This window comes from Fusarium flagelliforme (assembly GCF_020744385.1).
Source record: "Fusarium flagelliforme strain FIESC 12 MPI-CAGE-AA-0113 chromosome Unknown B0J16scaffold_8, whole genome shotgun sequence".
In the NCBI taxonomy this organism is placed as follows: Eukaryota; Fungi; Ascomycota; class Sordariomycetes; order Hypocreales; family Nectriaceae; genus Fusarium; species Fusarium flagelliforme.
Window position 1 is genome coordinate 337,832 of NW_025763510.1, and position 25,734 is coordinate 363,565.

General features: G+C 47.3%; 10 protein-coding genes across 10 annotated transcripts; 6 read left to right on the forward strand and 4 right to left on the reverse strand.

Annotated features, from left to right (window-relative positions):
- Positions 1-426: 426 nt before the first annotated feature.
- Positions 427-1,872, forward strand: B0J16DRAFT_358523 (Reticulon-domain-containing protein; the record flags this gene model as incomplete). The annotated part of the gene is made up of 6 exons (XM_046129595.1): positions 427-502; positions 568-648; positions 718-749; positions 807-924; positions 987-1,183; positions 1,243-1,872. 6 exons carry the CDS (start codon positions 427-429, stop codon positions 1,870-1,872), a joined length of 1,134 nt encoding a protein of 377 aa, XP_045977580.1.
- Positions 1,873-2,287: 415 nt separating this feature from the next.
- On the reverse strand, positions 2,288-2,791 carry B0J16DRAFT_389125 (uncharacterized protein; the record flags this gene model as incomplete). The annotated part of the gene is made up of 3 exons (XM_046131795.1): positions 2,288-2,428; positions 2,547-2,658; positions 2,733-2,791. The coding sequence occupies 3 exons, from the start codon at positions 2,789-2,791 to the stop codon at positions 2,288-2,290; spliced, it is 312 nt and encodes a 103-aa protein (XP_045977581.1).
- A 965-nt stretch (positions 2,792-3,756) lies between these two features.
- Positions 3,757-4,992, reverse strand: B0J16DRAFT_349782 (radical S-adenosyl methionine domain-containing protein 2). The gene has a single exon (XM_046128953.1). It carries the CDS (start codon positions 4,887-4,889, stop codon positions 3,843-3,845), a length of 1,047 nt encoding a protein of 348 aa, XP_045977582.1. The 5' UTR covers positions 4,890-4,992; the 3' UTR covers positions 3,757-3,842.
- A 135-nt stretch (positions 4,993-5,127) lies between these two features.
- B0J16DRAFT_349783 (P-loop containing nucleoside triphosphate hydrolase protein) lies at positions 5,128-6,234 on the forward strand. The gene is made up of 3 exons (XM_046128954.1): positions 5,128-5,269; positions 5,322-5,857; positions 5,906-6,234. Exons 1-3 carry the CDS (start codon positions 5,209-5,211, stop codon positions 6,002-6,004), a joined length of 696 nt encoding a protein of 231 aa, XP_045977583.1. The 5' UTR covers positions 5,128-5,208; the 3' UTR covers positions 6,005-6,234.
- Positions 6,235-6,324: 90 nt separating this feature from the next.
- Positions 6,325-8,795, reverse strand: B0J16DRAFT_349784 (uncharacterized protein). The gene is made up of 4 exons (XM_046128955.1): positions 8,578-8,795; positions 7,779-8,525; positions 6,993-7,657; positions 6,325-6,940 (listed from the first exon to the last, which is right to left on the reverse strand). Exons 1-4 carry the CDS (start codon positions 8,713-8,715, stop codon positions 6,373-6,375), a joined length of 2,118 nt encoding a protein of 705 aa, XP_045977584.1. The 5' UTR covers positions 8,716-8,795; the 3' UTR covers positions 6,325-6,372.
- Positions 8,796-9,386: 591 nt separating this feature from the next.
- Positions 9,387-11,918, forward strand: B0J16DRAFT_310981 (uncharacterized protein; the record flags this gene model as incomplete). Its single annotated transcript, XM_046124994.1, has 6 exons — positions 9,387-9,533; positions 9,706-10,030; positions 10,112-10,380; positions 10,430-10,758; positions 10,854-11,147; positions 11,198-11,918. 6 exons carry the CDS (start codon positions 9,387-9,389, stop codon positions 11,811-11,813), a joined length of 1,980 nt encoding a protein of 659 aa, XP_045977585.1. The 3' UTR covers positions 11,814-11,918.
- An 863-nt stretch (positions 11,919-12,781) lies between these two features.
- Positions 12,782-13,520, forward strand: B0J16DRAFT_375914 (uncharacterized protein). Its single transcript, XM_046130739.1, has one exon. It carries the CDS (start codon positions 12,858-12,860, stop codon positions 13,218-13,220), a length of 363 nt encoding a protein of 120 aa, XP_045977586.1. The 5' UTR covers positions 12,782-12,857; the 3' UTR covers positions 13,221-13,520.
- Positions 13,521-14,860: 1,340 nt separating this feature from the next.
- Positions 14,861-20,532, forward strand: B0J16DRAFT_405610 (uncharacterized protein). Its single transcript, XM_046132902.1, has 8 exons — positions 14,861-15,056; positions 15,113-15,980; positions 16,292-17,703; positions 17,752-18,078; positions 18,131-18,739; positions 18,789-19,779; positions 19,837-20,139; positions 20,189-20,532. Exons 1-8 carry the CDS (start codon positions 14,887-14,889, stop codon positions 20,378-20,380), a joined length of 4,872 nt encoding a protein of 1,623 aa, XP_045977587.1. The 5' UTR covers positions 14,861-14,886; the 3' UTR covers positions 20,381-20,532.
- Positions 20,533-20,617: 85 nt separating this feature from the next.
- On the reverse strand, positions 20,618-21,883 carry B0J16DRAFT_405612 (uncharacterized protein; the record flags this gene model as incomplete). Its single annotated transcript, XM_046132903.1, has 1 exon — positions 20,618-21,883. The coding sequence occupies one exon, from the start codon at positions 21,881-21,883 to the stop codon at positions 20,618-20,620; it is 1,266 nt and encodes a 421-aa protein (XP_045977588.1).
- A 915-nt stretch (positions 21,884-22,798) lies between these two features.
- Positions 22,799-25,498, forward strand: B0J16DRAFT_349793 (uncharacterized protein). The gene is made up of 4 exons (XM_046128956.1): positions 22,799-23,702; positions 23,751-24,266; positions 24,317-24,838; positions 24,889-25,498. Exons 1-4 carry the CDS (start codon positions 22,888-22,890, stop codon positions 25,205-25,207), a joined length of 2,172 nt encoding a protein of 723 aa, XP_045977589.1. The 5' UTR covers positions 22,799-22,887; the 3' UTR covers positions 25,208-25,498.
- The last annotated feature ends 236 nt before the right edge of the window (positions 25,499-25,734 follow it).

Below are 25,734 nucleotides of genomic sequence, written 5' to 3' on the forward strand. Positions count from 1 at the left end.
AGTCAAGGAATCAGAACCACATCGTTAAAAAACTGGGGAGTGGCTCTATGGGCTCTAAGTATATACAAAGCATGTGGAAGGCGCAGATCAAAGCAGAAGTAGTTAAAACCTAATTCTGTTTCAGTCAGTTAAACGCGGCGCATACTTGGCTCAGAAATAATTGACGGAACGGCGACTCAAAAATGATGAATGTCTGATGACCGCTGGCTGATGTCACAAAACACACCGTCATACTATCCTCAACGAATATAGACATGACGCAGTGCATTTAGTCCACATTCAAAAGAACATAAAAACAATTCTTACTCTTTGAAAACAACCGACATCTTGCAGTCGAAACCAGAATACGGCTCAACTGTCAATCCGAGAACATTACCCTAGCCACTAGGTTGCCCTCACGAATATACATCCGTGACCAGTATCATCATGAGTGAATCAGCCTTTGTCGTCGTGCCCATCCAAACCGGCGGTGCTAAGCAATCCGAAAAAAACCCCGCGGAGTGTAAGTCCTGACGAATCAGTCAAAAACCCATTCGTTAAGTAAGTAACTCATAAGGTTTATAATAGTGGCTTCCGTGCTTCAACAAACGATAAACAAAAGCAGAAGTTCAGATGAAGAACAGAGAGGACCACTCAAGGAACTCATAGGTAAGATCCAGATACTCAGCAACATCAAGAAGGCAAAAGAGTATCACACTGACATCTTCAATCCCACAGCTCACAAAGACAGCCTCTATCAGTACATCAATGTAGGCCATTTATAAAGCTAATAAACTACAGGCCTGATTGCTAATATACCTTTGCAGTGGGAGGATCCAGTTCGCACCCTTGGAGCATACTTCAGTGCTCTGACCGTCCTCTTTGGACTACACTACCTACCTCTTACACAATTAGCTGTGAAGGCCGGAGCGGTCATTTTAGGAAGTACGTGATATCATAACTGCATGTGACTTGAAAGATAAACACACACTGACTCTAACTATTAGCAATTTTCCTCACTGAGTTCATTAGTCGGCAGTTCGGCTCCGACACCTTTCTCCTTCGCCTTCGACCCAAGGAGTATAAGACAGTACCAGAGCCCACCCTCAACGCCACCCTGAAAGACATTCATGCCTTTGTCCAATACGCTGTCGTCCAATTTCAGAAGATTATCTATGGCGAAGACCTGGGCAAAACCTTCGCCGTAGGTCATACCTCGATACCCACCTATGTAAACGAGACTCTTTACTGATATCAATGCAGGCTTTCCTCAGCTGCATAACCGTGTACTGGCTAATGAAAGTTGCTTCTCCGTTCTTGCTAGCGGTGTTGGGCCTAACCTCGGTCTACATCGCTCCCCTTGTCAATTCGTCTCATGGACGTGCTGTAGCCCAGGATGCAGCATCACGTGGAAAGGATCTGGCCAACACGGCCGCTGGAAAGGGTAAGACACTAGCTGAAGATGGCAAATCCAGAGCAGCGGAGTTGTCTTCCAAGGCGCGTGAGACCACTCAAGGTGTGCAGCAGCACTTTGGAAACCTGACTGAAAGCGCAGAGTCAACAGCCAACGACATTTCTGGCCAAGCCACTGCTGAAGATTCTGGAAAGCTGAGGGATATTGTGGTCGACGCCATCAGTAAGGCCCCTGACATCGCGAAGCCGAGCTTCGATGATGCGAGGCAGGACAACTCCAGGACCTATTCGAGCATCTTGAGCGGGGGCGCTGGTGACTACATATACGACACAGATGGAGTAACAAAGAATGTCTCGCAATCTTTAGAGAGCACCTCCGACGTCCCGAGGCGAATGGCGTCTCACAGCAACACCATCAACACAATCCACCACCCTAATAGTGCACTGGACAATCGGGAAAGAATTGTATCTTTCAGGTGAGGCCAGACTACTAGTGGGGAGAGGACTTTTATTTCTGGCACGCACCCAAGAAGTCAGTGGGGACACAGCTGCCTCGAACTTACGAGCAAAACTGGTTCTAGCTATGGGGGTAATATGATGATGATCACAGGTCTATTATAGAACTCCATCAAGACAACAAATAGTCCGGAATAACACATGTTCATAAAAGGAACTTTAAACACAGTCTTAAGACAAAAGTGATCATATCGTCATAAACGTCTCTCCCAGCTGAAATAAAAGAAGGTTTTGAGCTGAAGAGCACAAATATTAATAGCATGACTCCATTTACATTACGTGTGACTATCTGTATCTAGAAGGTGCAGTGCCGTGACTCTGATATCCATGGTCCAAGTCGTTCCTCTAAATTTATGGCAGTCGTCCCTTAACCATTGCTCTAGCAAGGGACATAGATCAGTGGGTTCTTGCAGACAGTAATGTTCTTGCACTCAGGCTTGGAGCCGGCTGACTGTCTGTTGCAGTTATCGGCCGTAAAGACCTTATCTGCCCGTTCGGATTGGTCGTCTAGAGTGTAGCACTGAATATGTCTGTTAGTATTCACGTCTAGCTTAACAGAATGGGAGGGTTGTAAGATGCAGGGCTTCAATGGGCTTGGAAAGAAATAATGAAAATCGTATGATGATGGGTCGACTTACGAATTTGCCGTTTTCAATGGTGGTACCGCGTCTGAGAAGGCACAGACTGCTTGTGACGTAGCTGCCCGAGGGGGTTCTGCAGCCACATGCTGGAACGGTGTACTTAGTATCCCTATCAAGAGTGTTAGTCTTCCGTCACCGGTTCAAGAAAAGGCGGACAGCCCAGAGGGTATATGGAAGACCTACGCAGCAGGGACAGCCAGGGCGGCGGGCAAAAGAGCGAGGAGAGCGAGAGAAAACTGCATTTCGATAGATAGTCTGTACTTTGTCTGTTGATATAGAAACGACTGAGAAGTGTTTAATGGTGAAGAAACAAAAACCAGATAATCATCGATGTTTGGACTCTTATATATGTTTTTTGAGTCCTGAACCTAGTATATGTTTAAAGACATATACACGGAAACAGTACGAGACTAGTAGGTAGTATTCAATACCTTGCCGCATTTATGCCACCCTCCATCTCCGTATTCAGCGTTCCGGGTCTTGTCGACTGACGGCTATTTGCCGGATTGCCTAAAGGGGATGCACTTCCGGGCTTCCGGGGACGGGCATAACCTTGTTTCGGAAAACAGCTGCAGCTCTATTCCCCGCAATCATGTGGTGATTGCGCGAGTTAGATACCTATATTGGACAGCAAAGTTGTGCCTGCATCAATAAGCATGATAAATCACCATAAACCAAGTAATGCGCCGTCTGAGGTTGCAATTGTTGGGCTGTCATGGTAGGCACGCATATATAGTGTCGGTAGATCTCGTTCGTAGACACGGCACTCGACGGGTTTCTTGCCGATAGGTTCCTTCCTGGATTTGTAAAGTCCGTCGGTGTTTTTAATCAGGTCGCTTTGGGGTAACCACGTCATGGTAAACGCCGTAGAACAAGGCAATGTCAGAGCGATGGCGGCAGGCGAGGCAATATGATAAAGAATGCAGCTACGGTATGCAATGCAGATTCCGAGGAACCATTTGCGCTTCGTGGCAAGTAATATCGGATTAACGAACTATGTCCCATAAGGCCGAAGAATAGGGACTTGGTTTATATCTTATATAGCTCTAAAGTGTTGTTTGTAGTAGGGAAGAAAGTAGAAAGTAAATACTTGCTGGTAGGTAAATGCTCCCTGCATGGTATGATGGAAGGGAAAGTACTGAGAAAATGTGCTACAGGGGATAAGGATAAAGTATTCACTTTTACTTAAGAGAACCCATAATTGAAACTTGCTTTAGTAGACCTATAGCCTCCATCCAGGATAGCGAGTAACTACACTACGTGACTCCGACAAAGATGAAAAGATTACTGCTATTACCACTGCAATTTTTCGTTACTGCGGCTGCTGCAACCAACCTCCTGTTTCATGTCTGATCTGCCCCAGTCATAAATCCCGCCACGATCAATGAAAGAGCCCTTATCCCAAACAACCTGTTCCATTGCCTTCTGAACACCGACCTTCAGGATCGACTCGCTCTTCGTAATCATTCCTTCTCCCTTATCCAAAAAGCACATGTACTCGTCCAAAAGTAAGTAGCTGCTTGCCATGGCGTTTGTATCCTCGGGGACATAACAAGGCAAATGCTTGTGCCGGTCGCAGAATGTCTTCCATTGCTCATCAGTCACAAGAAAGTTTCTCGCATCTCGTAATCGAGTCGCATCCTCGTTCTCGCCAGCGACCAACAGGCATTGAAATACCTTCCATCGAAAGGGCGCGAGTTCTTCGATTTCGGACGACATATCTTCGTCCCAGTTGTGTATGTTGACGACAGTGTTCAGCTTGAACTTGATTCCATACTCTCTGCACCATTCTGCAATCCGGAAGAGCCGGATTACGTTTCCTCCATCGTCACCTCGTCCAATCTTTTTGTTCGTTTTGGGATTGAATGAATCGCATGAAATGGCAAGGATGTCTAGCCACTGGCAATTCTCACGCATCCATTTCTCTGTGATCTTGCTCCCATTGCTGACGATGCTGATGCTTTCGATGCCGAGCTCCTCTTTACCATATTGAAGAAGTTCGGTCAGGAGACGAGGGTAGAGGAATGGTTCACCACCGGCAATGTTGAGCTTTCGCATGCCGGCCTCTTTCAGCAGCCGCAGGCCGCGCTTTTGTTCATCAGTGGGCAGGACGTAAGATGAGGTGTCGGTATGAAAGCAGAAGCCGCAAGTGTAATTGCATTTCCGAGAGGGAAAGTAGTTGACCGAAACAGGAACATTCGATTCCTTGTTGAACTCCTGGACGGTCTTCGGGGCAGAATCTTTCTTGAAGAATTGCTGGAATGCGATGAAGATTGTTAAAGCACCGAGAACCAGGAGATAGTGCAAGGGTAGATCCCCGAGAAGCGAAAGGATCGCCATCTCACAGGCTTTCTGATAACTAAGAAGTAGTATGAATCGCACGTGTGGTCACTTCCATCCGACACAGATCTATCTCAACCTATTCTAATGAGTGAAATTTGAGAAGTAAGTTTAGAGTTCAAAACACAACAAGGTTTTAGGTGAGGGTGTTAGTGCCCCGCAGGTGATTTTGAGGCCAACCTGCATAATTCCGTAAATTAGTAATTATTCACAATCCATTGGATTACCTTTGTGCTACCCGAGCCTGTATACCGATAAAGATCAACGCATCATAGTTGCATGGCAACCCAGCAACCACCATCTACGAACAGATACAACAATGCATCTTCAATCAAAGTCTGGTGGACAAAGTCGCCATTTCGCGATCATCTTCATTCTTGGTAAACTCAATTGCAACCTCCACTTATTTGGCCACTCCTGACCTAACTATAGGCGCTCCTGGTGCGGGGAAAGGAACCTTGGCGACACATCTCGCGCAAAAGCACAACCTCGTGCATTACTCTGTCGGCGATGGCTTGCGAGCTTGGATGCGCGAGAATCGATCAACTGAACTTGCCGCCACGATCCAAAGCAAGCTAGACAATCAAGGTTTCCTTACCTCTGAAGATCTCAACCCTTTCATCTATCAGCAGATTCTCGACGCCATCAACCGCGATGGACCTGACATGAAAGGCATCTTGGTTGACGGATATCCACGATGCATTGAACAACTGGACTCTTTCGGAACATGGCCATTTCAACACACAATGCCTCTCGCTCCTGGTAGCGACGGGAAAATCAGCTTGGATATCAAGCCGGATCTAGTCCTCTCGTTCCAGGTTCTAAAGCAAAACGCAAAAGAAAGATATATGCGTCGGGCGAGAGACTCCAACGACAGTGCAGACAAGTTCGAAAAGCGCTTCTCAGAGTATGAGGTGGAGACTCTGCCTGTAGAGGAAGAATATCGAAGACGCGATGTATTGGTACCAGTATGCTTTGCTACCCTGGATTGGAAAACGACATGCTAATTTCTGCAGGTTGACGTCAATGGAACAAAGGAGGAGAACGTTAAGGTTTTAACCGAAACACTTCGAGAGTCTGAAATATGGGGAAACGTTATCAAGCTAGAGCAATGATAGTCTGCATGAGTCGCGACGTCGGTCCATTCCGGTAAACCGTTTCCTCTTCCAGGAAGAAATGGGTGTTTTCCTGTCGTATATCTATGCTGTTGAAACTGACCAACTACTTGGGGTTTGCCTGTGACACGTGTGGTGATAAGATGCCCGGCAATGCGTACTTAATAAAACAACACTTTTGATCACACGAACTGTTATTTGACAGTTATCTGCAAGGCGGAATGTCTGGGGAACCTAGGAGAGCCCTCAAAGTATAAGATAATAACACTGCTTTGAATAACCAATTCAACATCTCTCTAGACAGAGACTAGGATCTCAGGCACTTAATCACATTGCTGGGTATTGTCCTATCTTTGACTATCGCTGATCTATAACTCGAGGCTATCGACTCCGACTATCAAATTCTTCAACCTGGTCTTGTCCGGATCCTCATTAATTCCAGTCATTCCGGGTACTGGCCAAAGACTGTGCGACTGCTCCACGATGAGGGCCATCTCATCCTCTTCTATGCACGCAGCGGTAGCATGCGTCTGGACTAGTTGCAAATCCATAGGATCCATAGCCCCCTGTAGCTGAACAGCAAGAAGTCTGCTAACATGAAAGTTCAGCCCTTGTTTGTTTAAACCTTGTGCTGCCAATATCAGGCTTGAACGGTAGCCAGACGCAATGCGAGGGTCTGTGGTAGATATATTTGCTAGGTCTGCGATGATAATGTTGCCGAGGACCGTCAATGCGAATGCCATCCAAGGATCGTAGAACTCAAAGTTGTGTCTCGCGTAGTAAAGACGTACCACCGTCTCAAGCATGACCTTGGCTTCATTCATCACTGTTTCAATTGTTTTGCCTCCGTACAGCTTCAAGATCTCGGAATTATTCATGCCATACGAATTGACGATTAGTTGTGTAAACGAGATTACCAGCTGGTGATATGTGACGCTAAACGCAATTAGCATAACGAATCCCTTCCTATCTGGAGAGGTGACCTTACTGTAAAGTTAGATGAAGTGGGAAGGCTAGTTTTCTTGGCTGAAGAACTTCTGGCAGTTTGTCTCTCCAATCGTCAAGCATGTTTTTGAAACAAGTAATGTCGTCAAAGGTCAAAATATTAGCCGAAGCCGTCCCATAGACCCCGTAGAGCCTGGCTCCCATTTCGTTTCTGATCATGTTAAAGCTTGTCTCGGCTTCCAATTTAGACCCGACATGCAGCGGATATTTTATTGGATCTTCAGGGTATTGCACCCAGACCTCCCCATACCATAGTGGCTCTCCTGTCGCATCTGGTAGTGGGATCTGAGGAGGATACTGGAGATATGGCGAACGGAAGAAAGCAAAGTCGAAATTAGCTTGCCAGGAGAAGATACTCCACGCCGTAAATACACGAGCTTTGTCAAGGTTCGTGTTATACTTGTCCGGTCCAAACAAATCCAATTCTTTACCCATCTCACATGCCCGCTTTGCATACAAAGAACCGACCTCATCCATACCGTTGTTTGCCATGGTGTAGCTGAGTATCAACGCGGCCTGTATAGTAGGAATCGAGGCTTTCTTCATTGACGCCAGATCCCACAGTCGTCTTGCTTCCGCCAAGAATTTATAGGTGAGAGATTCTGGAAGCCATATCTTGGATCGATTTGGGATTTCGAGACAGCTTTGCTACGATGGGTTAGTTCTGACTGAAATAGGTTGGAGGTATGGCTGACTGAAATAGGTTGGAGGTATGGAAACCAGGGGGATATTGACGTGAGGAGCAACTGAAAGAAAAATGAACCCTTACGGCTGCGATGGAGAGTACAGCGTTGACGAGTAATGGTGAGCAGAAATCAGTCCGACCTGCTTCCATGTCCTCCAAAAACAGGTCTTTCTGTACAAAGGGGCCACAAGGATGGGGATATAGGAAGTATGAACAAATTAGCTTTCTGAATAGTTGATTGTCAGCAATGACCTGGGTCCATGGTTTCGCCTCGAGTTTGTCCACTATTGGCTCAACCATTCGAGCGGCATGGTATGGTACAGAATATGTAGTAGCAAACTGTGTCTCGCGAGTTACGGGTTGTTGATTGTTCTCGTTGGAAGACTGAGGTTGCGAATTGAAGTTGTAGTTAAGCTCTCGGTTCTGACCGTCTTCACCCAAGGCTCTGTTGCCAACAGTTTGCGGCAACAGTGTCGCTTGACAGAGAATAGAATCCAAGTATGGATTATCAACCATTTGTAAATGGATGGGGATGTCCGATACATATGGAAATTCGTACCGGCGACGCCGTGTCTCGCCTGTTAGCGAGAGCTGCATGAGGAGATGACCATCTTTGACTCGACTCAGAATAGATGCCGCATCTGTGCCAGCCCTAATACGAAGTAGAATAGCGGCAGCGTCCTGTTCGGGTAATACGCGTAGGAGTTCAAACAGTTCTGCATAAGTAGATTGTTGCCTTCGCAAGTCTTCACTTTTTTCCTGTTTCTGTTTATACTGACAGACCTTTCTCTGTTTTGTACAGTTGCCGCATGTAGGTCGCAAGCCATCACACTACCCAGATTTCAGCTTCAAACGCGCTTTCAATTGAGATCACCATAACCACCTTCACTTTGCGCTGACGACAGGTCTCACATGCCAAGGATACGTTTCGGAGCCTTGGGGGTAATTTTATCGGAGGCGCCCTTCGCATGTCTCGTCTAGGGGCCTCAGAGGCCGGGAGGATGGGCCGAAGGGGAGGCATGGCACTTGGTTACCTGAGATATGCCTGGTGAAAAAGCTTTCAGCGTGTGTGCCGCTGAAATAGCGAAGGGTGTGTTGGCGTGTATCAGCTGCAGGGAGGAAGGAAAGCATGGACGTGCGGCTGACACTAAAAGATGTGCTGATACTCTCCTAAAAAGATGCTTGTGCTTTTTGTCTTGTTTTTTAGGCCCACAACCTTTTCTCCCAGTAAGAAACCCCGCTTCTTGAATTCCGAGCCGTGTGATTTGGCAGTTATGACGTAGATTAGAACCACCTCATTTATCTAGCTATGCCTGGATTCAAGGTGTTATTGTTTAAAGCATCTATTGCTCTATCAAATCACTTACCGCTTCTCAAGAACTGCACTAGTAGAGAACAGTGCATTATTCCGAAACATCAAATATTAAAATACAGAATCAATAGTGTTAGTATTAATAGCTTTAAAGTGTGCGGGGTGGGAAAACAACCGGGATCCATTACTGTGTAAAAAGTACAGTAAGGTCTCACACTTTTTACCAGCTCTCTGCCCTTATCCTAACCCCATTGGAGGGAAGGAAATGACTAATTGTATTACTCTAAACGGGCGCTACATGAACAACTCCATCAAGCTCGTGCGGGGCCGAAGGATTTGTTGTCTCCTTCCAATTCAACCTGAAAGAAAGGAAGAGTGCCATGTCGGAGCCATACAAAACCATTCTTCCCAGGGATGGTCGCGCCGAAGCACGCGAGGTCCTGGCGGCAGCGAGCGCCGTCACTCTTCCTAAGCGTAGGCCGTCGACCAGAGTGGCGTGCAATACCTGTCGCAAGCGGAAAGTTGCGGTAAGCGAGCCATGTCTGTCCAATAGTTAGTGAGTGACAAGGTCGTACTGATTTGTTGAATAAGTGCGATGGTGCACGGCCACAGTGCAACAGATGTCGAGCCAAAGGCGTGACTTGTGTCTATACGTCGGCATCCAAGTCGCAATCGCAGGAGATCAGTAACCGTATCGAGCCGATCCGACATGAGTTGAACAAACACCATGAATTCATCAACAAGCTTAAGTATCTACCAGACGGCGAAGCCCAAGATCTACTGCAAAGGTTGCGATCGACCACCGCTTCTTCTAGTCTGATCCATGATCTCTGCGGAGGCATGGATGGGAGACAACGACCATCCGACATAGAAGCGGCTCTAGCCATGTCAGTACCAACCGATTCGCGGCTCGAGTTTGAGCTCATCGCACGACATAGAATGGCGTATCCATCTTCTACTCCCGCGGAGGCCACCCCTGTAAGGCTCAGCCAGGCGAGTGAGTCGATTCTCAACCAGCAAGCCCGTGGGCAACGTAGCTCAGCAGGATCGCCCTCTAGATATCGGAACCGGCCCGGCCAGTGGCCCGCCAAGCACGCATCCCGAGTCCTCCATGGAACACGCGTACCCGCCCCAATAGGACCATTACAAGTCAACCTTTACTGCGATAATCGTCTCAAGAACCTACGCATGGAGTACTGGACAGGCGTGCCTATCACTAATGAGTACGCGGCGGCAGTGATATCATTCTACCTCCAGACGGACCACTCTTTTGTAGGGTTGTTCGATGCTGATTTGTTTTTGACGGATCTAACTGAGAAACGAAATGTATTCTGCTCACCGTTTCTTGTTACCTCGCTTATGTATCTTGCCTGCGTATGCTTCTTGACCTAATTGTGGTCGAATGGGTACTGACAAGAGAAAGCAACCATATACCGCTGTGGATATTCAAGCTGCCATCTTCAAGCTTGCATTCTTTGCCGAGGCTGAAGACTACCTAGAGAAAGAAAGGTCTTCTGCAACGTTGGTCAACGTGGCCGCCATCACCGCCTTGTCGATGGGATGCATTTACCATGGCAAAGACGCGCTGGGAAATGAATTGATAGTAGAAGCTCGTGACATGGCTATGGAACTCGGTCTTTTTGGTGACCATGACGACGGGACTTCCTCAAACACGACGTCCTTCCGTCAAATGGGGCTAGACTGGATACGAGCTGCCTCCCATATCGCATGGGGATTATATGGCTGGCTAGGGTAAGCTCTGACTCTTGTACCGATTAGGCATTTACTGACCTAACGGCTCCCTCTTGAAGAATGCATAGCCTGTTCTTCCAAGATGACCCTGTCAGGCATCCTCCAACGCTTCCTATTCCTGGTCAAACTCCCCCAAAGCGCGACGAGAGTTGGCCGGCGCACCCCCTGCCTGCTTACATGGGCAACACATTTCCGTCTGTGTGCGAGTTGTTTGTCATATTTCAGCAAGTGTGCGTGGCCTACTCTAGCGACGAAGCCCGGGGACTGCCCAGCGAGAAGCTATTGAGAATTGCCGAAAGTAAATATCAAGAACTTCTGCATTGGGCAGACACGCTTTCGCTCGACATGACGCGAGTTAACCATTGTCCAACGCATGTGATGATCTTCCAGTAAGTTATAACCGGTGTAATCTGCCAGGCAAAGTGACTAATTGAGTCAGTTTATTCTACCATTGCGTGGTTCTTCACATCTTCCGCCCGTTCACCAGCGGTTCTAAATCCGAGACAACGCAAACGAACCATCGATTGACATCTTTCCTGTCCATTGACAGTTCCGCAAACTCTGTATCAAGCGCATCCATAAACCAGCTGAAGCACACCATCTCCGATTATTACTTCCTCTACCCTCAAGAGCTACACACCGTTATTTTCAACGCAGGAGTAGTCCAGCTCGCCGACGCCAGCCTTAAAGACCAAGATGACGTTAACTGGCGGCTGTACTTTTTCCTCTGCGTGCGATGCTGGCAGGAACTCTACGTCAGTTATCCAATCTTCTCTGACATCCTCCACGCTTACCTGTCCATGGCTCTACGCAACGGGATGTTGACTACTCGAGAGGCGGAGACGATTAGTTCAGAGTTGAAGCGGAGGGGTAGTCACCATACTGATGCTAGAAAGTCTACGACTAATTTCTTGGCGGACTTTGACCTTGCCCTAAGCCAGCCCGAAGAGGCAGCAGCGCATGCATTGGCACAACGGTTTGGTGAGCTAGGGCTATTTGTAGAACTTACTGAGGGGGACTATATTGCTCCAGATCCTGTAAAAGCAGATAGCTAGTAAATGCTATCAAGACAAAGCAAAAGGAGCCTGTCATATATGCATAGAAAGACTGCTATCAATGTAACTAGTATTTCGAACGGACTTAAAAGCTCTACATAACGCGATACTCATGTCTCAGTCTCAAGTATAGTAAATATTTGATCCCCTGCAGACTATGCAATACCACTTTAGATTCCCTTCGCATTCTTATCTTTTCGGGGTAGCAGCTTCACTCTCATCTAAGTTTCCCATATACTCATTAGTAACTTCTATATCAATGCCTGCGAGGTCCAGAACACAGGGTTTATTAACCGTATGTTTTCTATAACCAAAAAGGAGATAGGATCCGCTGTTCTCAGATGAAGTTTTAATCTCCTTTTAATGCAATGTCCCTTGACCCTTGATTGAACCCCGTATATTGCGTCTTCTGAACGGTTTAATGGTAAGCGTGTATCGAATGGCTAAGACTCTGTACTGCATAGGTCGGTAGTGTTGGAGTGACTTGTCCACATGACCTCGCAATTAAACTATTTTCAGAAGCAAGATGTAACCTTTCTACTGTACACCGCCATATAAACTCAGTAGTATACTCGGTAAGTAAAATGAGGCTACCACTAAGAGCTCTCGAAGGATGGCAGACCATGTGATGTCTAATAAGTAATTGAGTGATCTTCAGGGTCTTAACCAAACTGATAAAAGTCTTTTTTTTTTGCCAATGAGACCTTGATATTAGCGCCTCTGATCAACAACCCTATTCTCGCAATTGACCCACCTGCAGATCGACACTGGACGTCTTCTACAGCACATCGGCGCACAGGCGCCAGCGCAAAGGCTAGCTCCACACGTCTAAGCTATGGATCTACATAGTATTCTCAGGCAGACAATGACGAGGAACTGCTCCGAAAAGTGATCAAAAGTGTATATAAAGAGCTCAACAGCTCACTACAGTTCTCTCTCAATCTACACTCTACACAACAAGCCTCATACACCTCCAGGATCTCAGCAAGTCTCATCAATCTTCTATAATTCTCAACCTATTCTTCTCCCAACATCACAGCAACTATGAAGACCACCATTTTCGCATCCACCGCTGCCGCTGTCTTCGGCTTCACCTCCAGCACCGTGGCCAACCACTGCAGCTGGAAGTTCTACGAAGGACCCCTGTTCAGAAGGTGGCTCGTTATCGGCTCCGGCGTCGATGATATCCCTGCTCGTTGCGGCGGCTTCTGGGACGGCATGAACAACAAGAACTTCCACGGAGCCTGTGGAGCTCTCACCACCACCAACTGCGGCAAGGACGGGAACGGAGACATGGTCATCAACTTCACTTCGGGCTCGGGTTGCAACAGTGGGCATATTGAGTCGGCTTGGTGGGAGGCGACTAAGAACAAGTTCGGCCCCATCCACTGTAAACTCATCGCTTGAGACTTAGTACCTGTGCGAGCTGTCTTGGTCTCTTTTATTGAATCCAACTTGCATCTAGATCTGAGCATGGGGGGGATCAACCTACACGAGGAGAGGAGCTTCATTCTTTTATTCAGGATATATATCTTTAGTACGACTTCACCATAATACTCTTTGATATTACTTTACGGATATGAAAATACAAGCTATTACAGCTGAACTTCTAATCTCCGAGTGATGAATCGCAATTGAGATTGGATCGATAAGGTTTCATTATTGTGGAGTCAGTGATTGATGAAGGAAAGGGCCCGTGAGGGTGTGTGTGCAAAGGTGTCTTCAGGGAAAGCTAAGCTAGGGCCGGCTGGGCCTGAGAGATGTGAAGTGGGTGCCTGAGGCAGACAAGACCCCACTTCCAACAGTGATAGATCAAAGCCATTCGCCAGTAACCTCCCCTGCACTGTGGCTGAAGGTGTGGCTTTGCTGGAGTCCGTGGCTGACAAATGTAAGCCTCTCTAGAACCTTGAAGATCCCCATTTCTGTCTAACTTGACTGGTATTTTTAATGCTCTCTCTAGTTCGAAAAGTGCTATTCTAGCCTAGTAATCTTTTTATAGGATTGCTGTTAGTTGGTTCATGATAAAGTTACTTCAAACTGTGACTAAAAACTCACCGTCCGTAGCTAAAATTTCGTTAGAAAATTCATCTAGGGATTCAATTTGCAGAACTGAAAGCTCAACGACAGCACGTTCCTACCAATCTTTATTCTTTTGTAAATCGATGTAATCGGATAGGTATCACCCGAACAAAGATACGACGGAAGTTATGCACTGGTCCTGCCACTTCTATCTTGACACAGGTGCCGTAGCCAGCAGGATTTAGGGTAACCGCGTTAGCGCTAATCATCTGCCCCTAAATAATGGCTCTTATCAGCACGTGATTTAGTACCGATACCAACAAGGAAAAGTACCTGGTCAGACACCCCTGTCGTCAACTCAGGCGAACATCTGAGTGTGCCAAGAGATGAACTGGAGCTTTAGACTGAATGCGAATGCTTACACGAGGATCTGGATAGGTATATACGGAAGCGCTGTGGCTTGAAGAATGTGAATCTGATTGGAATGCGAACCTGGCAGTCAACATTGGGTGCCATATGTCGCCATTCCATTGACTCAAGGTGGATATAAGCGCTGCCTTCTTTAGCCGTCACGCAGCGGAAAGTGTGCATAATCTTGCACAAGTGGGACAAGGGTATCCACCCACCGACGCTATTGAACTTCACAAGTATACTAGCAGTCTCATAGCAGATAGTTAGTTAATGAACTTAAAGTAAGATATTCAAATATTATTACTTTTGTTATTTAACAATGTATGTGAATCAGTAAAGATTGATTTTAGATGGCCGTGGGTGCCGGTGAAATTTAAGAATAGAGTTACGCGCTGGATACAACGATCATTTCTAAGAACAGGTTAGTCACTCTCAGCCGCAGCCAACTGACCACGATGTTGTGACCAACATGCGCAAAAGCTGTTTCAGTAAATGTATGTTGGTTGACGACGTTACCCCTCCAAGTCTCGCAGATACTTCGTCCGTTGCTGCCATAAATAAGATGACTTTTCCTGGGGAATAGCTGTTAAGCTGAATAACTGCAACATCGATCGAAATCTGTATCTACAGACTACATATCAACATGGCGACTGAGGAGGAAGCAAGGAGAATTATAGAGGAGATAGCAGGAGAGTATGGGTACTTGGATAAAGAGATGATGGATAATATCGGGCAGTTCAATGCGGACTATCGCCGTAAGATCGACGAAAACTGGCTCAAGATGGAAAACGCTGCATCGCATTCAATTAAGGTGTAGGTTTACGCATATCATTTGCACTGTTATGAACTAAGCGACTAATTGTAATCAGACTAGCGAAGAATATATACGGAAGCGGTGCTAGATTTGTCTTCGAGCTTCTTCAAAACGCCGAGGACAACAAGTTCACCAAGGCCAATCTCTTGAACGCTCCCCCGTTCATCTCCTTCAAGATTCATCCAAAACAGATTGTCGTCGAATGTAATGAGGACGGTTTCACCCGGCCAGATTTGAAGGCTATCTGCTCTGTTGGAGATAGTACCAAGTCAGCCTTGCACGGGTATATTGGTGCCAAGGGAATTGGTTTCAAGTCAGTGTTTATCGCTGCATCCAGAGTCCACATTCAATCTGGCAAATTCTCATTCGAGTTTCGGCACAAGAAAACTGATCCAGGTCTCGGCATGGTAAGACCCATCTGGGTTACACCCGATGATCAAATCCCAAGCCCCCTGACACGTACCATCCTGTACCTACATGACCAAGACGATGAGGATGACGTCGAACATCTGAAGGCAATCATATCTATGCAATTCGATGACTTACAAGAGACGTGTCTGTTGTTCCTCCGAAAACTCCAGCAAATCAGTGTCGCGTTTTATGACGATGAGGGCAATCTTGAGCGGTCAAAACAGTTCCGCAAACAACAGATTGATGACCATCGCGTCTCTCTGGAGACCATTACTGTTGCTTCCGGCAAAGAGATCATCAAAAGACAAATCTACCATATCGCGAAACAGTATGCGACAGGACTGGCACCCAGCGATAATCGGGAACCGCCCAAAAATGAAGAAGAGCGAAGGATGTCTACCACTGCCGATGTGGTATTGGCCTTTCCTCTCACAAGCGACTACGAGCCACAGATCTCTCGCAAGAAGCAAGAACTGTTTGCGTTTTTGCCTCTTCGTACATCGGATTATAAGGTCAGTACCCAGTAATGGATCTTAAGCCTTCGCTGAATACCTACTGACTAGTAACATAGTTTCACATTCATTCCGACTTTGATACGAACGCCAATCGACAGGATATCATTACCACATCGCGACGCAACCGCAACATCCGCGGTTGGATCGCAACGGCATTCTATCAGGCGGTCCTCCAGTTCTGCGAGCACCCAACGCTGTGTTACCAATGGCCACAATTTCTTCCATCGACAGACAATGGTTATGACTCCTTTTGGTCAGACTTGGACGTTGACATTCACTCGTTGATTGGGAAGAACCCCGTTCTCAAGTCAAGGCATAAGAATACCTTGCGTTCAATCACCGACGTTGTTATCTCCGCTAGCAGTGTGCGAGACCAGAACGGGGACCCGCTGTTCGACGACCCCATCAAGGACCCATTCCTCTCACCAAAGTACTCCAAAGCAGCATCCGATGCGTTGAAACAGTATGGGCTTTTGGTTCAAAATCACAGTCTTCTTATTAGCTTGCTCAAGACTGATCTCGAGAGCAGTAATTCCAAGATGCGTGGAGAGAGTATGCCTGAAGAGTGGCATAGCTGCGCAGCACAAGTTCTTTCCAGATACGCAGGAAACACGTGTTCCTGCTGCAAGGAGATGAAGTCTCTCAAGATATTACCGCTGAGAGATGGCAGCTGGACATCGTGCGAGGAAGGACCCATTTACTTGCCTGCGACGGGAGACATCAAAATTCCAGCTATACTGGACCTCAGAATTTTGGACTCAGTCGCAATACAAAACCCTGACAGACGGGCCTTGTTTGAGAAACTTGGCGTCTCCGAAGCTACAACGGCTCAAGTGCGACAATCAATCAATACGGTCTTTGGGACATGGAAAAGTCTCAGGGATCAAACTATCGTGGCATTTCTTAGCTACCTTTACCTTACGCACCAGACGGGAGTTCATAAGCGTGAACACTACGAAAAAGTACAGGTCAGCGTAAGGGGCAACATCCTCAAACGCCCAAATAGTACGACCGTCTACTTACCAGGAACCAACCACCCATGCAGCCCTGAAAGTCTCCTTACTGGGCAGGGTGATGCACCAGGCTTTACCGTTCTATTCTTGAAAGATTACATCCTTGACAGGACGCCAACCCAGTCAAGCATGCGGTCTTGGAAAACATGGCTGGTTGATTATGTCGGCATTCACGAACAACTTAGTATCCTGTCTCTCAGCGGAGATGCCTTATCAGAACCTTTCTTGTGGGTCTTCAATCACCGTCCGGAAAGCTTTCTAGGCCTGTTCGAGCATCTTTGGTTGACTGAGGGTAAAAAGCTCTTGAAAAGCCAAACCCTGGTGTCGAAAGTCCAGGATCTCTCCGCCAAGCAACTTTGCAAAGTAGACTTTTCGCCGAAAATAAAGCATACATGGCTTCCATTTCCAAAGCTCCAAGAGCTCGTACAGAGATATATGGCTCACCCAGATCAATTCCCGTTCCTCAGGATTGAGGGCGACGATACGGGCCTTGATCCTGGAGCTAAATGGAACTTCTTGACCAAGCATTTCTCAGTTGGTAAAGACGACGACATCGAGTTCCTACTCGAGATTCTCAACTGTATCGAACGATCGTGTCCAGAACCATCATCTATTCGTCAGTCCCAAAGAGTGTTGGGTCTGTATGTGGCTATCTACGCAAAGCTTTCCGTTGCTAAAGATCACGTCGCAATGGCATTCAGAATCAAGTAAGCTGACAATAAATTTTTACGAAGACAGGTTTTTAACAACAGTAGGGAGTTCTTCAACGATTCGGGTATCTTAGACCCGGACGAGAAAGCGCCCATGTGGACAAGCTCCTCCTTCTGTCTATGGTCTGCACCTCCCGATATGGTGACAGCACACTCGCTGAAGAGCAGCTATGCGAGACGGAGTCTCAGTGAAGAAGACATGAGCAACATTGAGAACTTGTTCCATCGCACATTAGGTATACGTAACGCTACAGTTGATAATCTGGTCACAGAGCTGGATGAGCTGCGAGAGGAAGGCTGCGAGGAGGACGATCGCATCTTGGAGCTTTACAAGTACCTGCATGGCAATGCGGTTGAATCATCTGACATAAGGTGCGTTTTGGCTTTTGTGTCTTTCGCAGTACAGGTTACTAACATGGCACAGACTGGCGTTTCAAGAATCGCCGCTTATCTTCGTGAGGCAACAAGGTGTCCCGGGCTGGTACCGTACATCTGAATGCCTTTGGTCCAGTGCAACGCCAATTCGCGGCAAAGCTACCTTAGATGACACTTACGACGAACTAGCGGATTTCTTCATCCATGAACTCGGTGTTAAGTCACTTACACTTCAGATGGTCTATGATGAACTACGACAATCTCCCAACGACAGCCCGGAGGAGATGAAAGTGGCGATCCGTTCTTTGAACAACTTCCTTCAGACCGAACCTGCCTATCTGGATCCTGAACCTATAAGGAAGGCTAAGGTGTTTCCCGTCAAATACCCCAATGGAACCGTTGCTCTGGGTTCTATCGATGTGGATTTTGCGATTGGGGACCGAGAAAAGTTGAAGGCTGCTTTTGAGAACAGGATTAGCCTTTTGGACTTTGATCTAGAAGACGTTCGTAGCCTGAAGCCGTTGTTCGATTGGCTAAGGCTCCAAGACCGGTACTTATCTAGTTGCGTCGAAGAGTATACATCGCTTGATGGAGATACTGGGTCGTCAATACTGTCGGGCAAGCGCTTTTTGAGAACCAAAGCCTACTATATCACCCGGTAAGTTTCCCAAACTGGATTGGAAAAAGAATGCTAACAATTCTATCAGAGTCGCAGCGACATTCAGCAGCCCTCGATTCCGTCATAATCCGCTCGATTGCTACGAGGCTCTTCGCACGATGGATGTAAGAGAGGTTGACGAGATCTCGTCCGTCTTGAAGATGAACCAGAACGGCCAAGTATTCGAGAGTAAGGTCGCCATTGCAAGTGAGCATATTGCAGAAACCGGTGGAAGGCTCACCGTCTATGTCCCAAGAGAGCCAAAGAAACAGGACATCTGCTTTGGCTCAGTCCTTCCGAGGAAACTTGCCGCATGGCTCATGAGACATCCGACGACTCATGTTACTGCGAATGTTGAGGTTGATTCAATCTTTGCCCTCACGTCTATCTTTGCAAGTGACAAGTCAGTACTGGGCGAGATTCTGGAGGACCAAGGCATCATACAGATATCTTTCGATAACGATGACGAAGATGAAAGTTTGCCTGTTGAAGAAAACGAAGAAGATGCGGACACAGACCTACCTCCTGACAGGGTTCTGGGAACCCCTCAGTCCTCAAGACAGGAGTTCACCCCAACAAACTCTTCAGACATCGACTCATTGTCAGATACGGAACACAGCACCGATCTTAGTGAGACCGTAGTTGAGACTGTGGGCCAGAGGAGCCACATGTCCCAACAACGTCGACCAGCGGTGGAACGCTATTCACCGGAGCCCGCTACTTCTTCCAGTCCATCGAGAAACTACATTAACTCAAGCCCTCGGGTTCGTCGAAGCTTGTCTCCAGGTCCGGAGACGGTCGAGAGACGACTTCAAGAAGACATAGGGTATCGCTCCATCCTTGAAAGAGTCGTCCAAGCAGCTCGAAGAGCAAATTTCCCACATCCAGGCGCCTTTGACATGCAGGATCTACGTGATGCTCTGCCCGATACAAATAGGGGCACGTATCAGAGTTTTGACGGCTTGGATGTCACGGACAGGGTGGGGTCCAGTAACCAGCAAGAGCGGGACAAGAGGGTTGGTGCAGCTGGCGAATTATATGTGAGTACTCTGCCTGTCGATTTAGCGTTATGAGAGATGCTAATAATGGACACTTAGGTCTTCGAGCTCCTGTCGAAGCTTGAGTTGCCAGGCTGGAGCCGCGAGAATTGGCAAAGCACAATCAGAACGTACGCGACTGTCCATCCGGACTATACGGGCCTCACACACTGGTCCAGGCGAGAGACGGCAGACCTCGTCTACGTCGATTCTTCGGGCCGGCTTACCAGTACCCTGATTGAAGCCGGAGTTTTGACTGATGATGGGTGGTCTGGAAAACAACCGACATATTACTTTGAAGTCAAGACAACGACTGGACCCTGCAAGACACCGTTTTACATGAGTGGAAACCAGTATCGTCTGGTGAGTTCAATTTGTTATCCTGCCTGAAATATAAGCTAACCTGTGCCAGATGGAACGCATTCACCACAACCAGGATCGTTCAGCAATATATATGATCTTCCGTATCTACTCTCTTCTTGACAGCGGCCGGATCAATCATTGCGCCTATATGGATCCAAAGAAATTGCGAGATGAAGGGCGGCTTGTTTTTAGTGAGGGAACATGGTCGGTTAAACCAGGGTCTGTAGGGCAGCAACAGTAGCACGATCAGATAAGGCTTTCTGTTGATATTGACACTTTGCACGGGGCATTATGAGCACAATGCAATCTTGGTTAGGGCTTGGGTCGGGGTTACTGAACAGCAAGATTACTAGAAACAATAATTTGTGATCATCTTTGTCTTCATTATCTAAGGCCTAGCAGGGTTAGACCTTTGTTTCAATAGATAGCTAGCTTATATGAAATGCCCGTGAATAAGACTTGTCCACTGTGTTTGAAATTACTCCTTCCCAAACTCCTTCAAAGTCATTCTTGCTATCTGATGATAAAATCGATCTTTGTTGAACTTGAGACGGTCCTCCAGCTTACGAGTGTCCATTCTCCCTTCATGATACAGCGGGCGGGGAGTCTTGATGCTACGGATGGACTCAGCAACTGTAAAGACACTGTATCCATCAAATGGCCTTTCTGGCTTCGCTGGCGGCAAGCCCATCCTCCACATTTGTCTCATCAGGTGTCCGAGGAGCCTGCCGTCAGATTGCTGGTCGTATTCATCTGGTTCCTCATGGAGACTTTTCTGCAGGTTGTACAGCCTTCTGAAGAGTTGTTCGAGTAAAGCAATGCGTCGTTGGTCGAACTTTTCAGTTACTCGCTTGGGGATTGGTAGGTATGTATCAATCGGACCAGTTGCTGTCAGTATCGCGTTGGTTGCGAGGTAACTAAATACTGTATCGCTTTGAAAGGCCCAGGCAATAAAAAGCTGAAATTGTTGCTTCTTTCCAAAAGAAGTCAATCCCTGGTGTTCAATGTCTGGCCAGCTGGGGTCCCAATCGTTGCTGTTCCAATCGTTGCCAAATGCGGCTTCCCAGCCATGGTAGAAAACTTTGACAATATCAATGCAGTCATAGTAATCAACAATCAACCCAATATGTGCTACTGTCTCCTGACTTAGGGCTTTGGGGATATGACTGTGGTTGCCATGTACAATGTTAAGTAAGATCAGGAGAGCCTTGGCATTCCATTCCGACGTTCTGAATTCCAAGAGGCCTTGATGATTTGGCTGGGATTCTTTGAATTTGCCCTTGACCATTCGGCGAAAGACCGAGGATGCCATGCTGAGATGTTTGGCGGATACACGGAAAACGATTTCGTTGGGGGTGCCATCCTTCTGTTCTGGTTGTAAAGATGTGATCTCTTTGAGGGCTGTTGCTTTTGTGATTGTATGCACCCGTTCGGTTTCAGGTGAGACGGTTGTAGTTGGTTCGGCCTTCTTCTTATCATGCACCCTTTCTCCCCATGCTGAAAGCTCATCTTTCAAATAAGGACGAACTTGTTGCAAGTTAGGACGCTGCAAAATGATCAATGCATCGGCGTCAGGGTCCAGCTCGAGGAGGGATTTCTTCATCGTGAATTGTTGGGAGACAGTATCAGATTGCGAATGATTCTTCTGAGTCTTGTTTGGCGGTGAGCCAGTGTTATGTATTTGTTTTCCTCTCGCTTGTTCAGTCTCCTTGCTGCGGGCTTTCCTATGTTTTATAGTATCCATGGTGATATTAAGTTCGCTTGACTCACGATATAACCTCTGGTCGTAAGCTGTGCAAAGTTCATCAGGTAGTATCTTCAGATTTGTCACTGCCAAACTCTAAGGACTGTGATTAAAAGTGTAGTCTTTCGAAACATGGTCGTTTGAGCGTCCGTTAAATGTGTTTTTGTCACATCCTGAATAGCCAGATTTCCGCTCGCTCCACGTCTTGGCTTCTGCCTTCCCATTCTTTACACTCCAACTGTGCGCAGATCTGTTTTCCTTTGTCGATCGAGATAAGCTTTTCTAAACGAATTTACACTTTCTTTGAAACACCATGACTTAACGCTTACACGAAACCTTCTTTTGGTCTGCCCTAGCATAGGGTAAATGTCAGTCGGCCGGGAATGACCAAGCTTTATTCCCGACCACCAACGGGAATACACCGGGCATTAGTTCTTTCTTTCGATGATAGTAAGCCACTCGGGGCAAGCGTGCCCTGGGACTAACATGGAAAGGTTATCAGGAGACCTGAATCAGCAATTGCAGTCTTGAACAGTGGTTAGTGTATTTATTTACGAGTCAATAGTTTATCTTGGAATCAATAGTTTTGAAAGCTAAGCCCGAGAGAGTACGCGCTAAGACAGATTTTCAGGGGTCTGCAATTTCAGATGCAAGCCACAGCACTAGCGAGCGCCTCGCCTGTCGGAATACAGTAACGGCTGATCCACAGGGTCGTTCTCTGGCGAATCTCAGCACAACGCTTAACAGTGTTTGGGCTTGTTAGGCGTAGCAGATGTCAAACAAAGTAAGGAGAAAACAATTATTGATCCTTCAGGAGCAATCAGACTGACCAACACTTTTCAGCTGGTTACTAGTCGTTAGGTTACAAGGTGCTTATTTTAGTCTTGCACGATTCAAATGAATATGACTTGGTATAATAGATACGATCTTATCCCCCAGCTTTTTATGCTCTCTTTACATCTTCAACGGTCCGTCCTTTTCCTCACCATAGTCACTCGTTTATCATGGTGTCATTCAAGGCGATTGCGGTCGCTTATGCAGCTGCCAATCTACTGGGAGTAGACGCAGGTCCGTGCCGTCCATCAAGCTTGACCTCGTCGACCTTGCCGAGCTCCGAAACTCAGACCTTATCGTACGTCCTCTCGGCCTCCACGTCGGGCAGCAGCGCCGTTGCGACTGATACAACGACGTCCGAGGAACCTACAGTGTCAGGCGATGAGACAACTACTGGAAGTCCAACTTTTTCTGGCAGTGAGACTCTCACTTACTCTGTTTCACTAAGCGAGTCCACTACATCGGATATTGCAACATTGTCGACCATTGCAACTTCTAGCGACTCCACGATTTCCGTCGATCTTACTACGTCTACCGGTTCCACGGCCTCTGATGAGTCCACCACTTCTGGTTCTTCCACGATGTCTACTGAGACTACTACGTCTGCTGAGACTACTGCGTCTACAGATACTACAGAGTCCACTGGTACCACAACGGCCGCTGGTTCTGATACCACAACCACCGCTGATACTACGGCTGCCACTGGCACGGCAACCGCGGCCGATACCACCACTGCTGCCGATACCACCACTGCTGCCGATACCACGACCACCGCCGATACTACGACTGCAGCTGATACTACAACCACAATGGGATCAACAACAGTTTCGGAAGAACCCACAACTACAACTTCAGCCTGTGTTGAGCCTACCAACATGCTCAGAGAGGCTGGCTTCGAGGAATCTACTGGTGCTTGGGGATTTTACTGGGGCGGCGGTTATGTTGACCCAAATGCTGAAAAGCCTCGTACTGGAAGTGGTGCCGCGTATGTCCATCCTTGACTCTTTTAACAACATGAACTAACTGTGAATAGTGTCCTTCCCGTTCCCGACGGACAAGAACGCCGCATGGAACAGCGTGTCCATATTGTCCCAGGTACCGAGTATACTGTCAGCTTCTACTACGCTCTCTCAGAGGTCCCAAGTGTCAGCAACGAGTGCTTTTTGTTTGCTACTTTCGACTACTACACTACGTTGAAGAGAGTACCAATTCCATCCGACACTGATTACCATCAGTACACAGCTAGTTTCATCTCAGCAGACAACCTGGACCCGGCGATCGAGATTGGTGTCGCTTGTCCACAAAAGAACAATGGCCTCCAACTTACGGTTTTCATCGACGATGCTTCGGTCATGGGTGCCGCTTGTGACGCCACTACTCCTGAGTCATCCCTGCTCGTCCCTGCAGACCCAGAGCCAGCTCACTGTCCTATCAACGTCGTTGAAGTCCCAGGCTTCGAGACCGTGGATGGAAGCCAAAGCTGGGGTTTCCTCGGCCCGGGAGAAATTTTAGAGGACGAATCCAATGCTCGCACAGGAAAATGGGAAGCGTAAGTGTAAACCGTATTAGACCCTGGACTCAACCGCTGACAGACGACAGACTCTTTAACAGCGTTCCTCAACCTGGATACGGCACCTTCCTTGAACAGGTATTCTCTTCGCAAGACCTTTCTGCCGGCGAGACATACGATTTCCATTTCTTCTGGAAGCCCAAATCTTTGCCAGATAACGGCCAGTGCTACATTTACAGTGTTGCCAATCGCGGAAACAGCGCAATAGCATTTGCCACAGTTGCTTTTGGGGCAACTTCGTCGACTGGCTACACTATCGCTTCCGGTCGCTTCACAATGCCGGAAGGTGATGTCCGCTTTTCAATTGTCTTCTATTGCCAAGCCGTCAATGGCCAGCAGCTAGAGGGATCAGTCTACGTCGACGATACTGCACTGATTCAGGTTGGAGGCTGCGATGCATACCCCGAGACAGGAGCACTCATTGAAAACCCCAGCTTCGAGACCCGAGCGACAGACGATAGTACCTATGCTTGGTTTGGCACCAGTGGCGTGTCCATCAAGGCAGGTACTACGGCCGACAGTCCCTCCCCCAACACGGGTAACAATTTCCTGTAAGTTTTACTTCAATGATCTTGTCGTACAATGTTCTTACTCGGTCTAGATACGTCCAGCTTGGATCCACTAGAAATTCCGCTACAGTCACAAAGCCTCTGGCCAGCACCTTGACCCCAAGCCGACAGTATACTGTTAGCTTCAGCTGGACTGCTGGGGAGGCCTACACAACCGGCGATTGCTCGTTCACACTCGCCCTTGGATCAGCGACTGATACAATTAACCTGAACTCACAGGTTACGCCTTACGAGTATCAAGTGTTCACGGCCAGTCTCACACCCAATGAAGCGACATCGTCTATGACTCTTCAGATCCAATGCAGAGATGTTTTCCCTGACTTTGTGTTTGATGATTTTAGTCTTCAGTAATCGTCGCCAGGTCATAATTGAGGTTATATAATTCACTTCTTATAATACATAGTAATATACATAACTTCTTCGAATTTCTTCGATTCTCAACGCCCTATGTAACTAGCAATGTTTCTGTACTCAGTCCCTGATTAATTTGGAGATACTCAACGAGGTTCACTGATTGGTGTGGGTGTCGAACCGGTGCTAGATTGATTGCATCTAGTCTTTCGATGGCGCCAAGCCACCTTCGCGAACGTCTTAGTCTTATTGGAAACAGTCCAGCCGCTTGTGATAACTCCTGCCCTTTACCCAAAAGTCCTCATAAGGGCTGCATAAGTCAGATCTAGACCTTTTTGCTGACTTCTGTGGCTGGCTGACAGTACTTGTCGGGGTTGAGATATATATAAATGGTCATGTTTCTTTCTCTTCATCTCAACCTGAACCTCCAAACTTACAAACATTTCACTCCCTCAATCACTAATCAGTCCATTGAACCCAACACTTGGTTTATCATTATCCTTCCTGAAGCTCAAGTAATCTCCAAT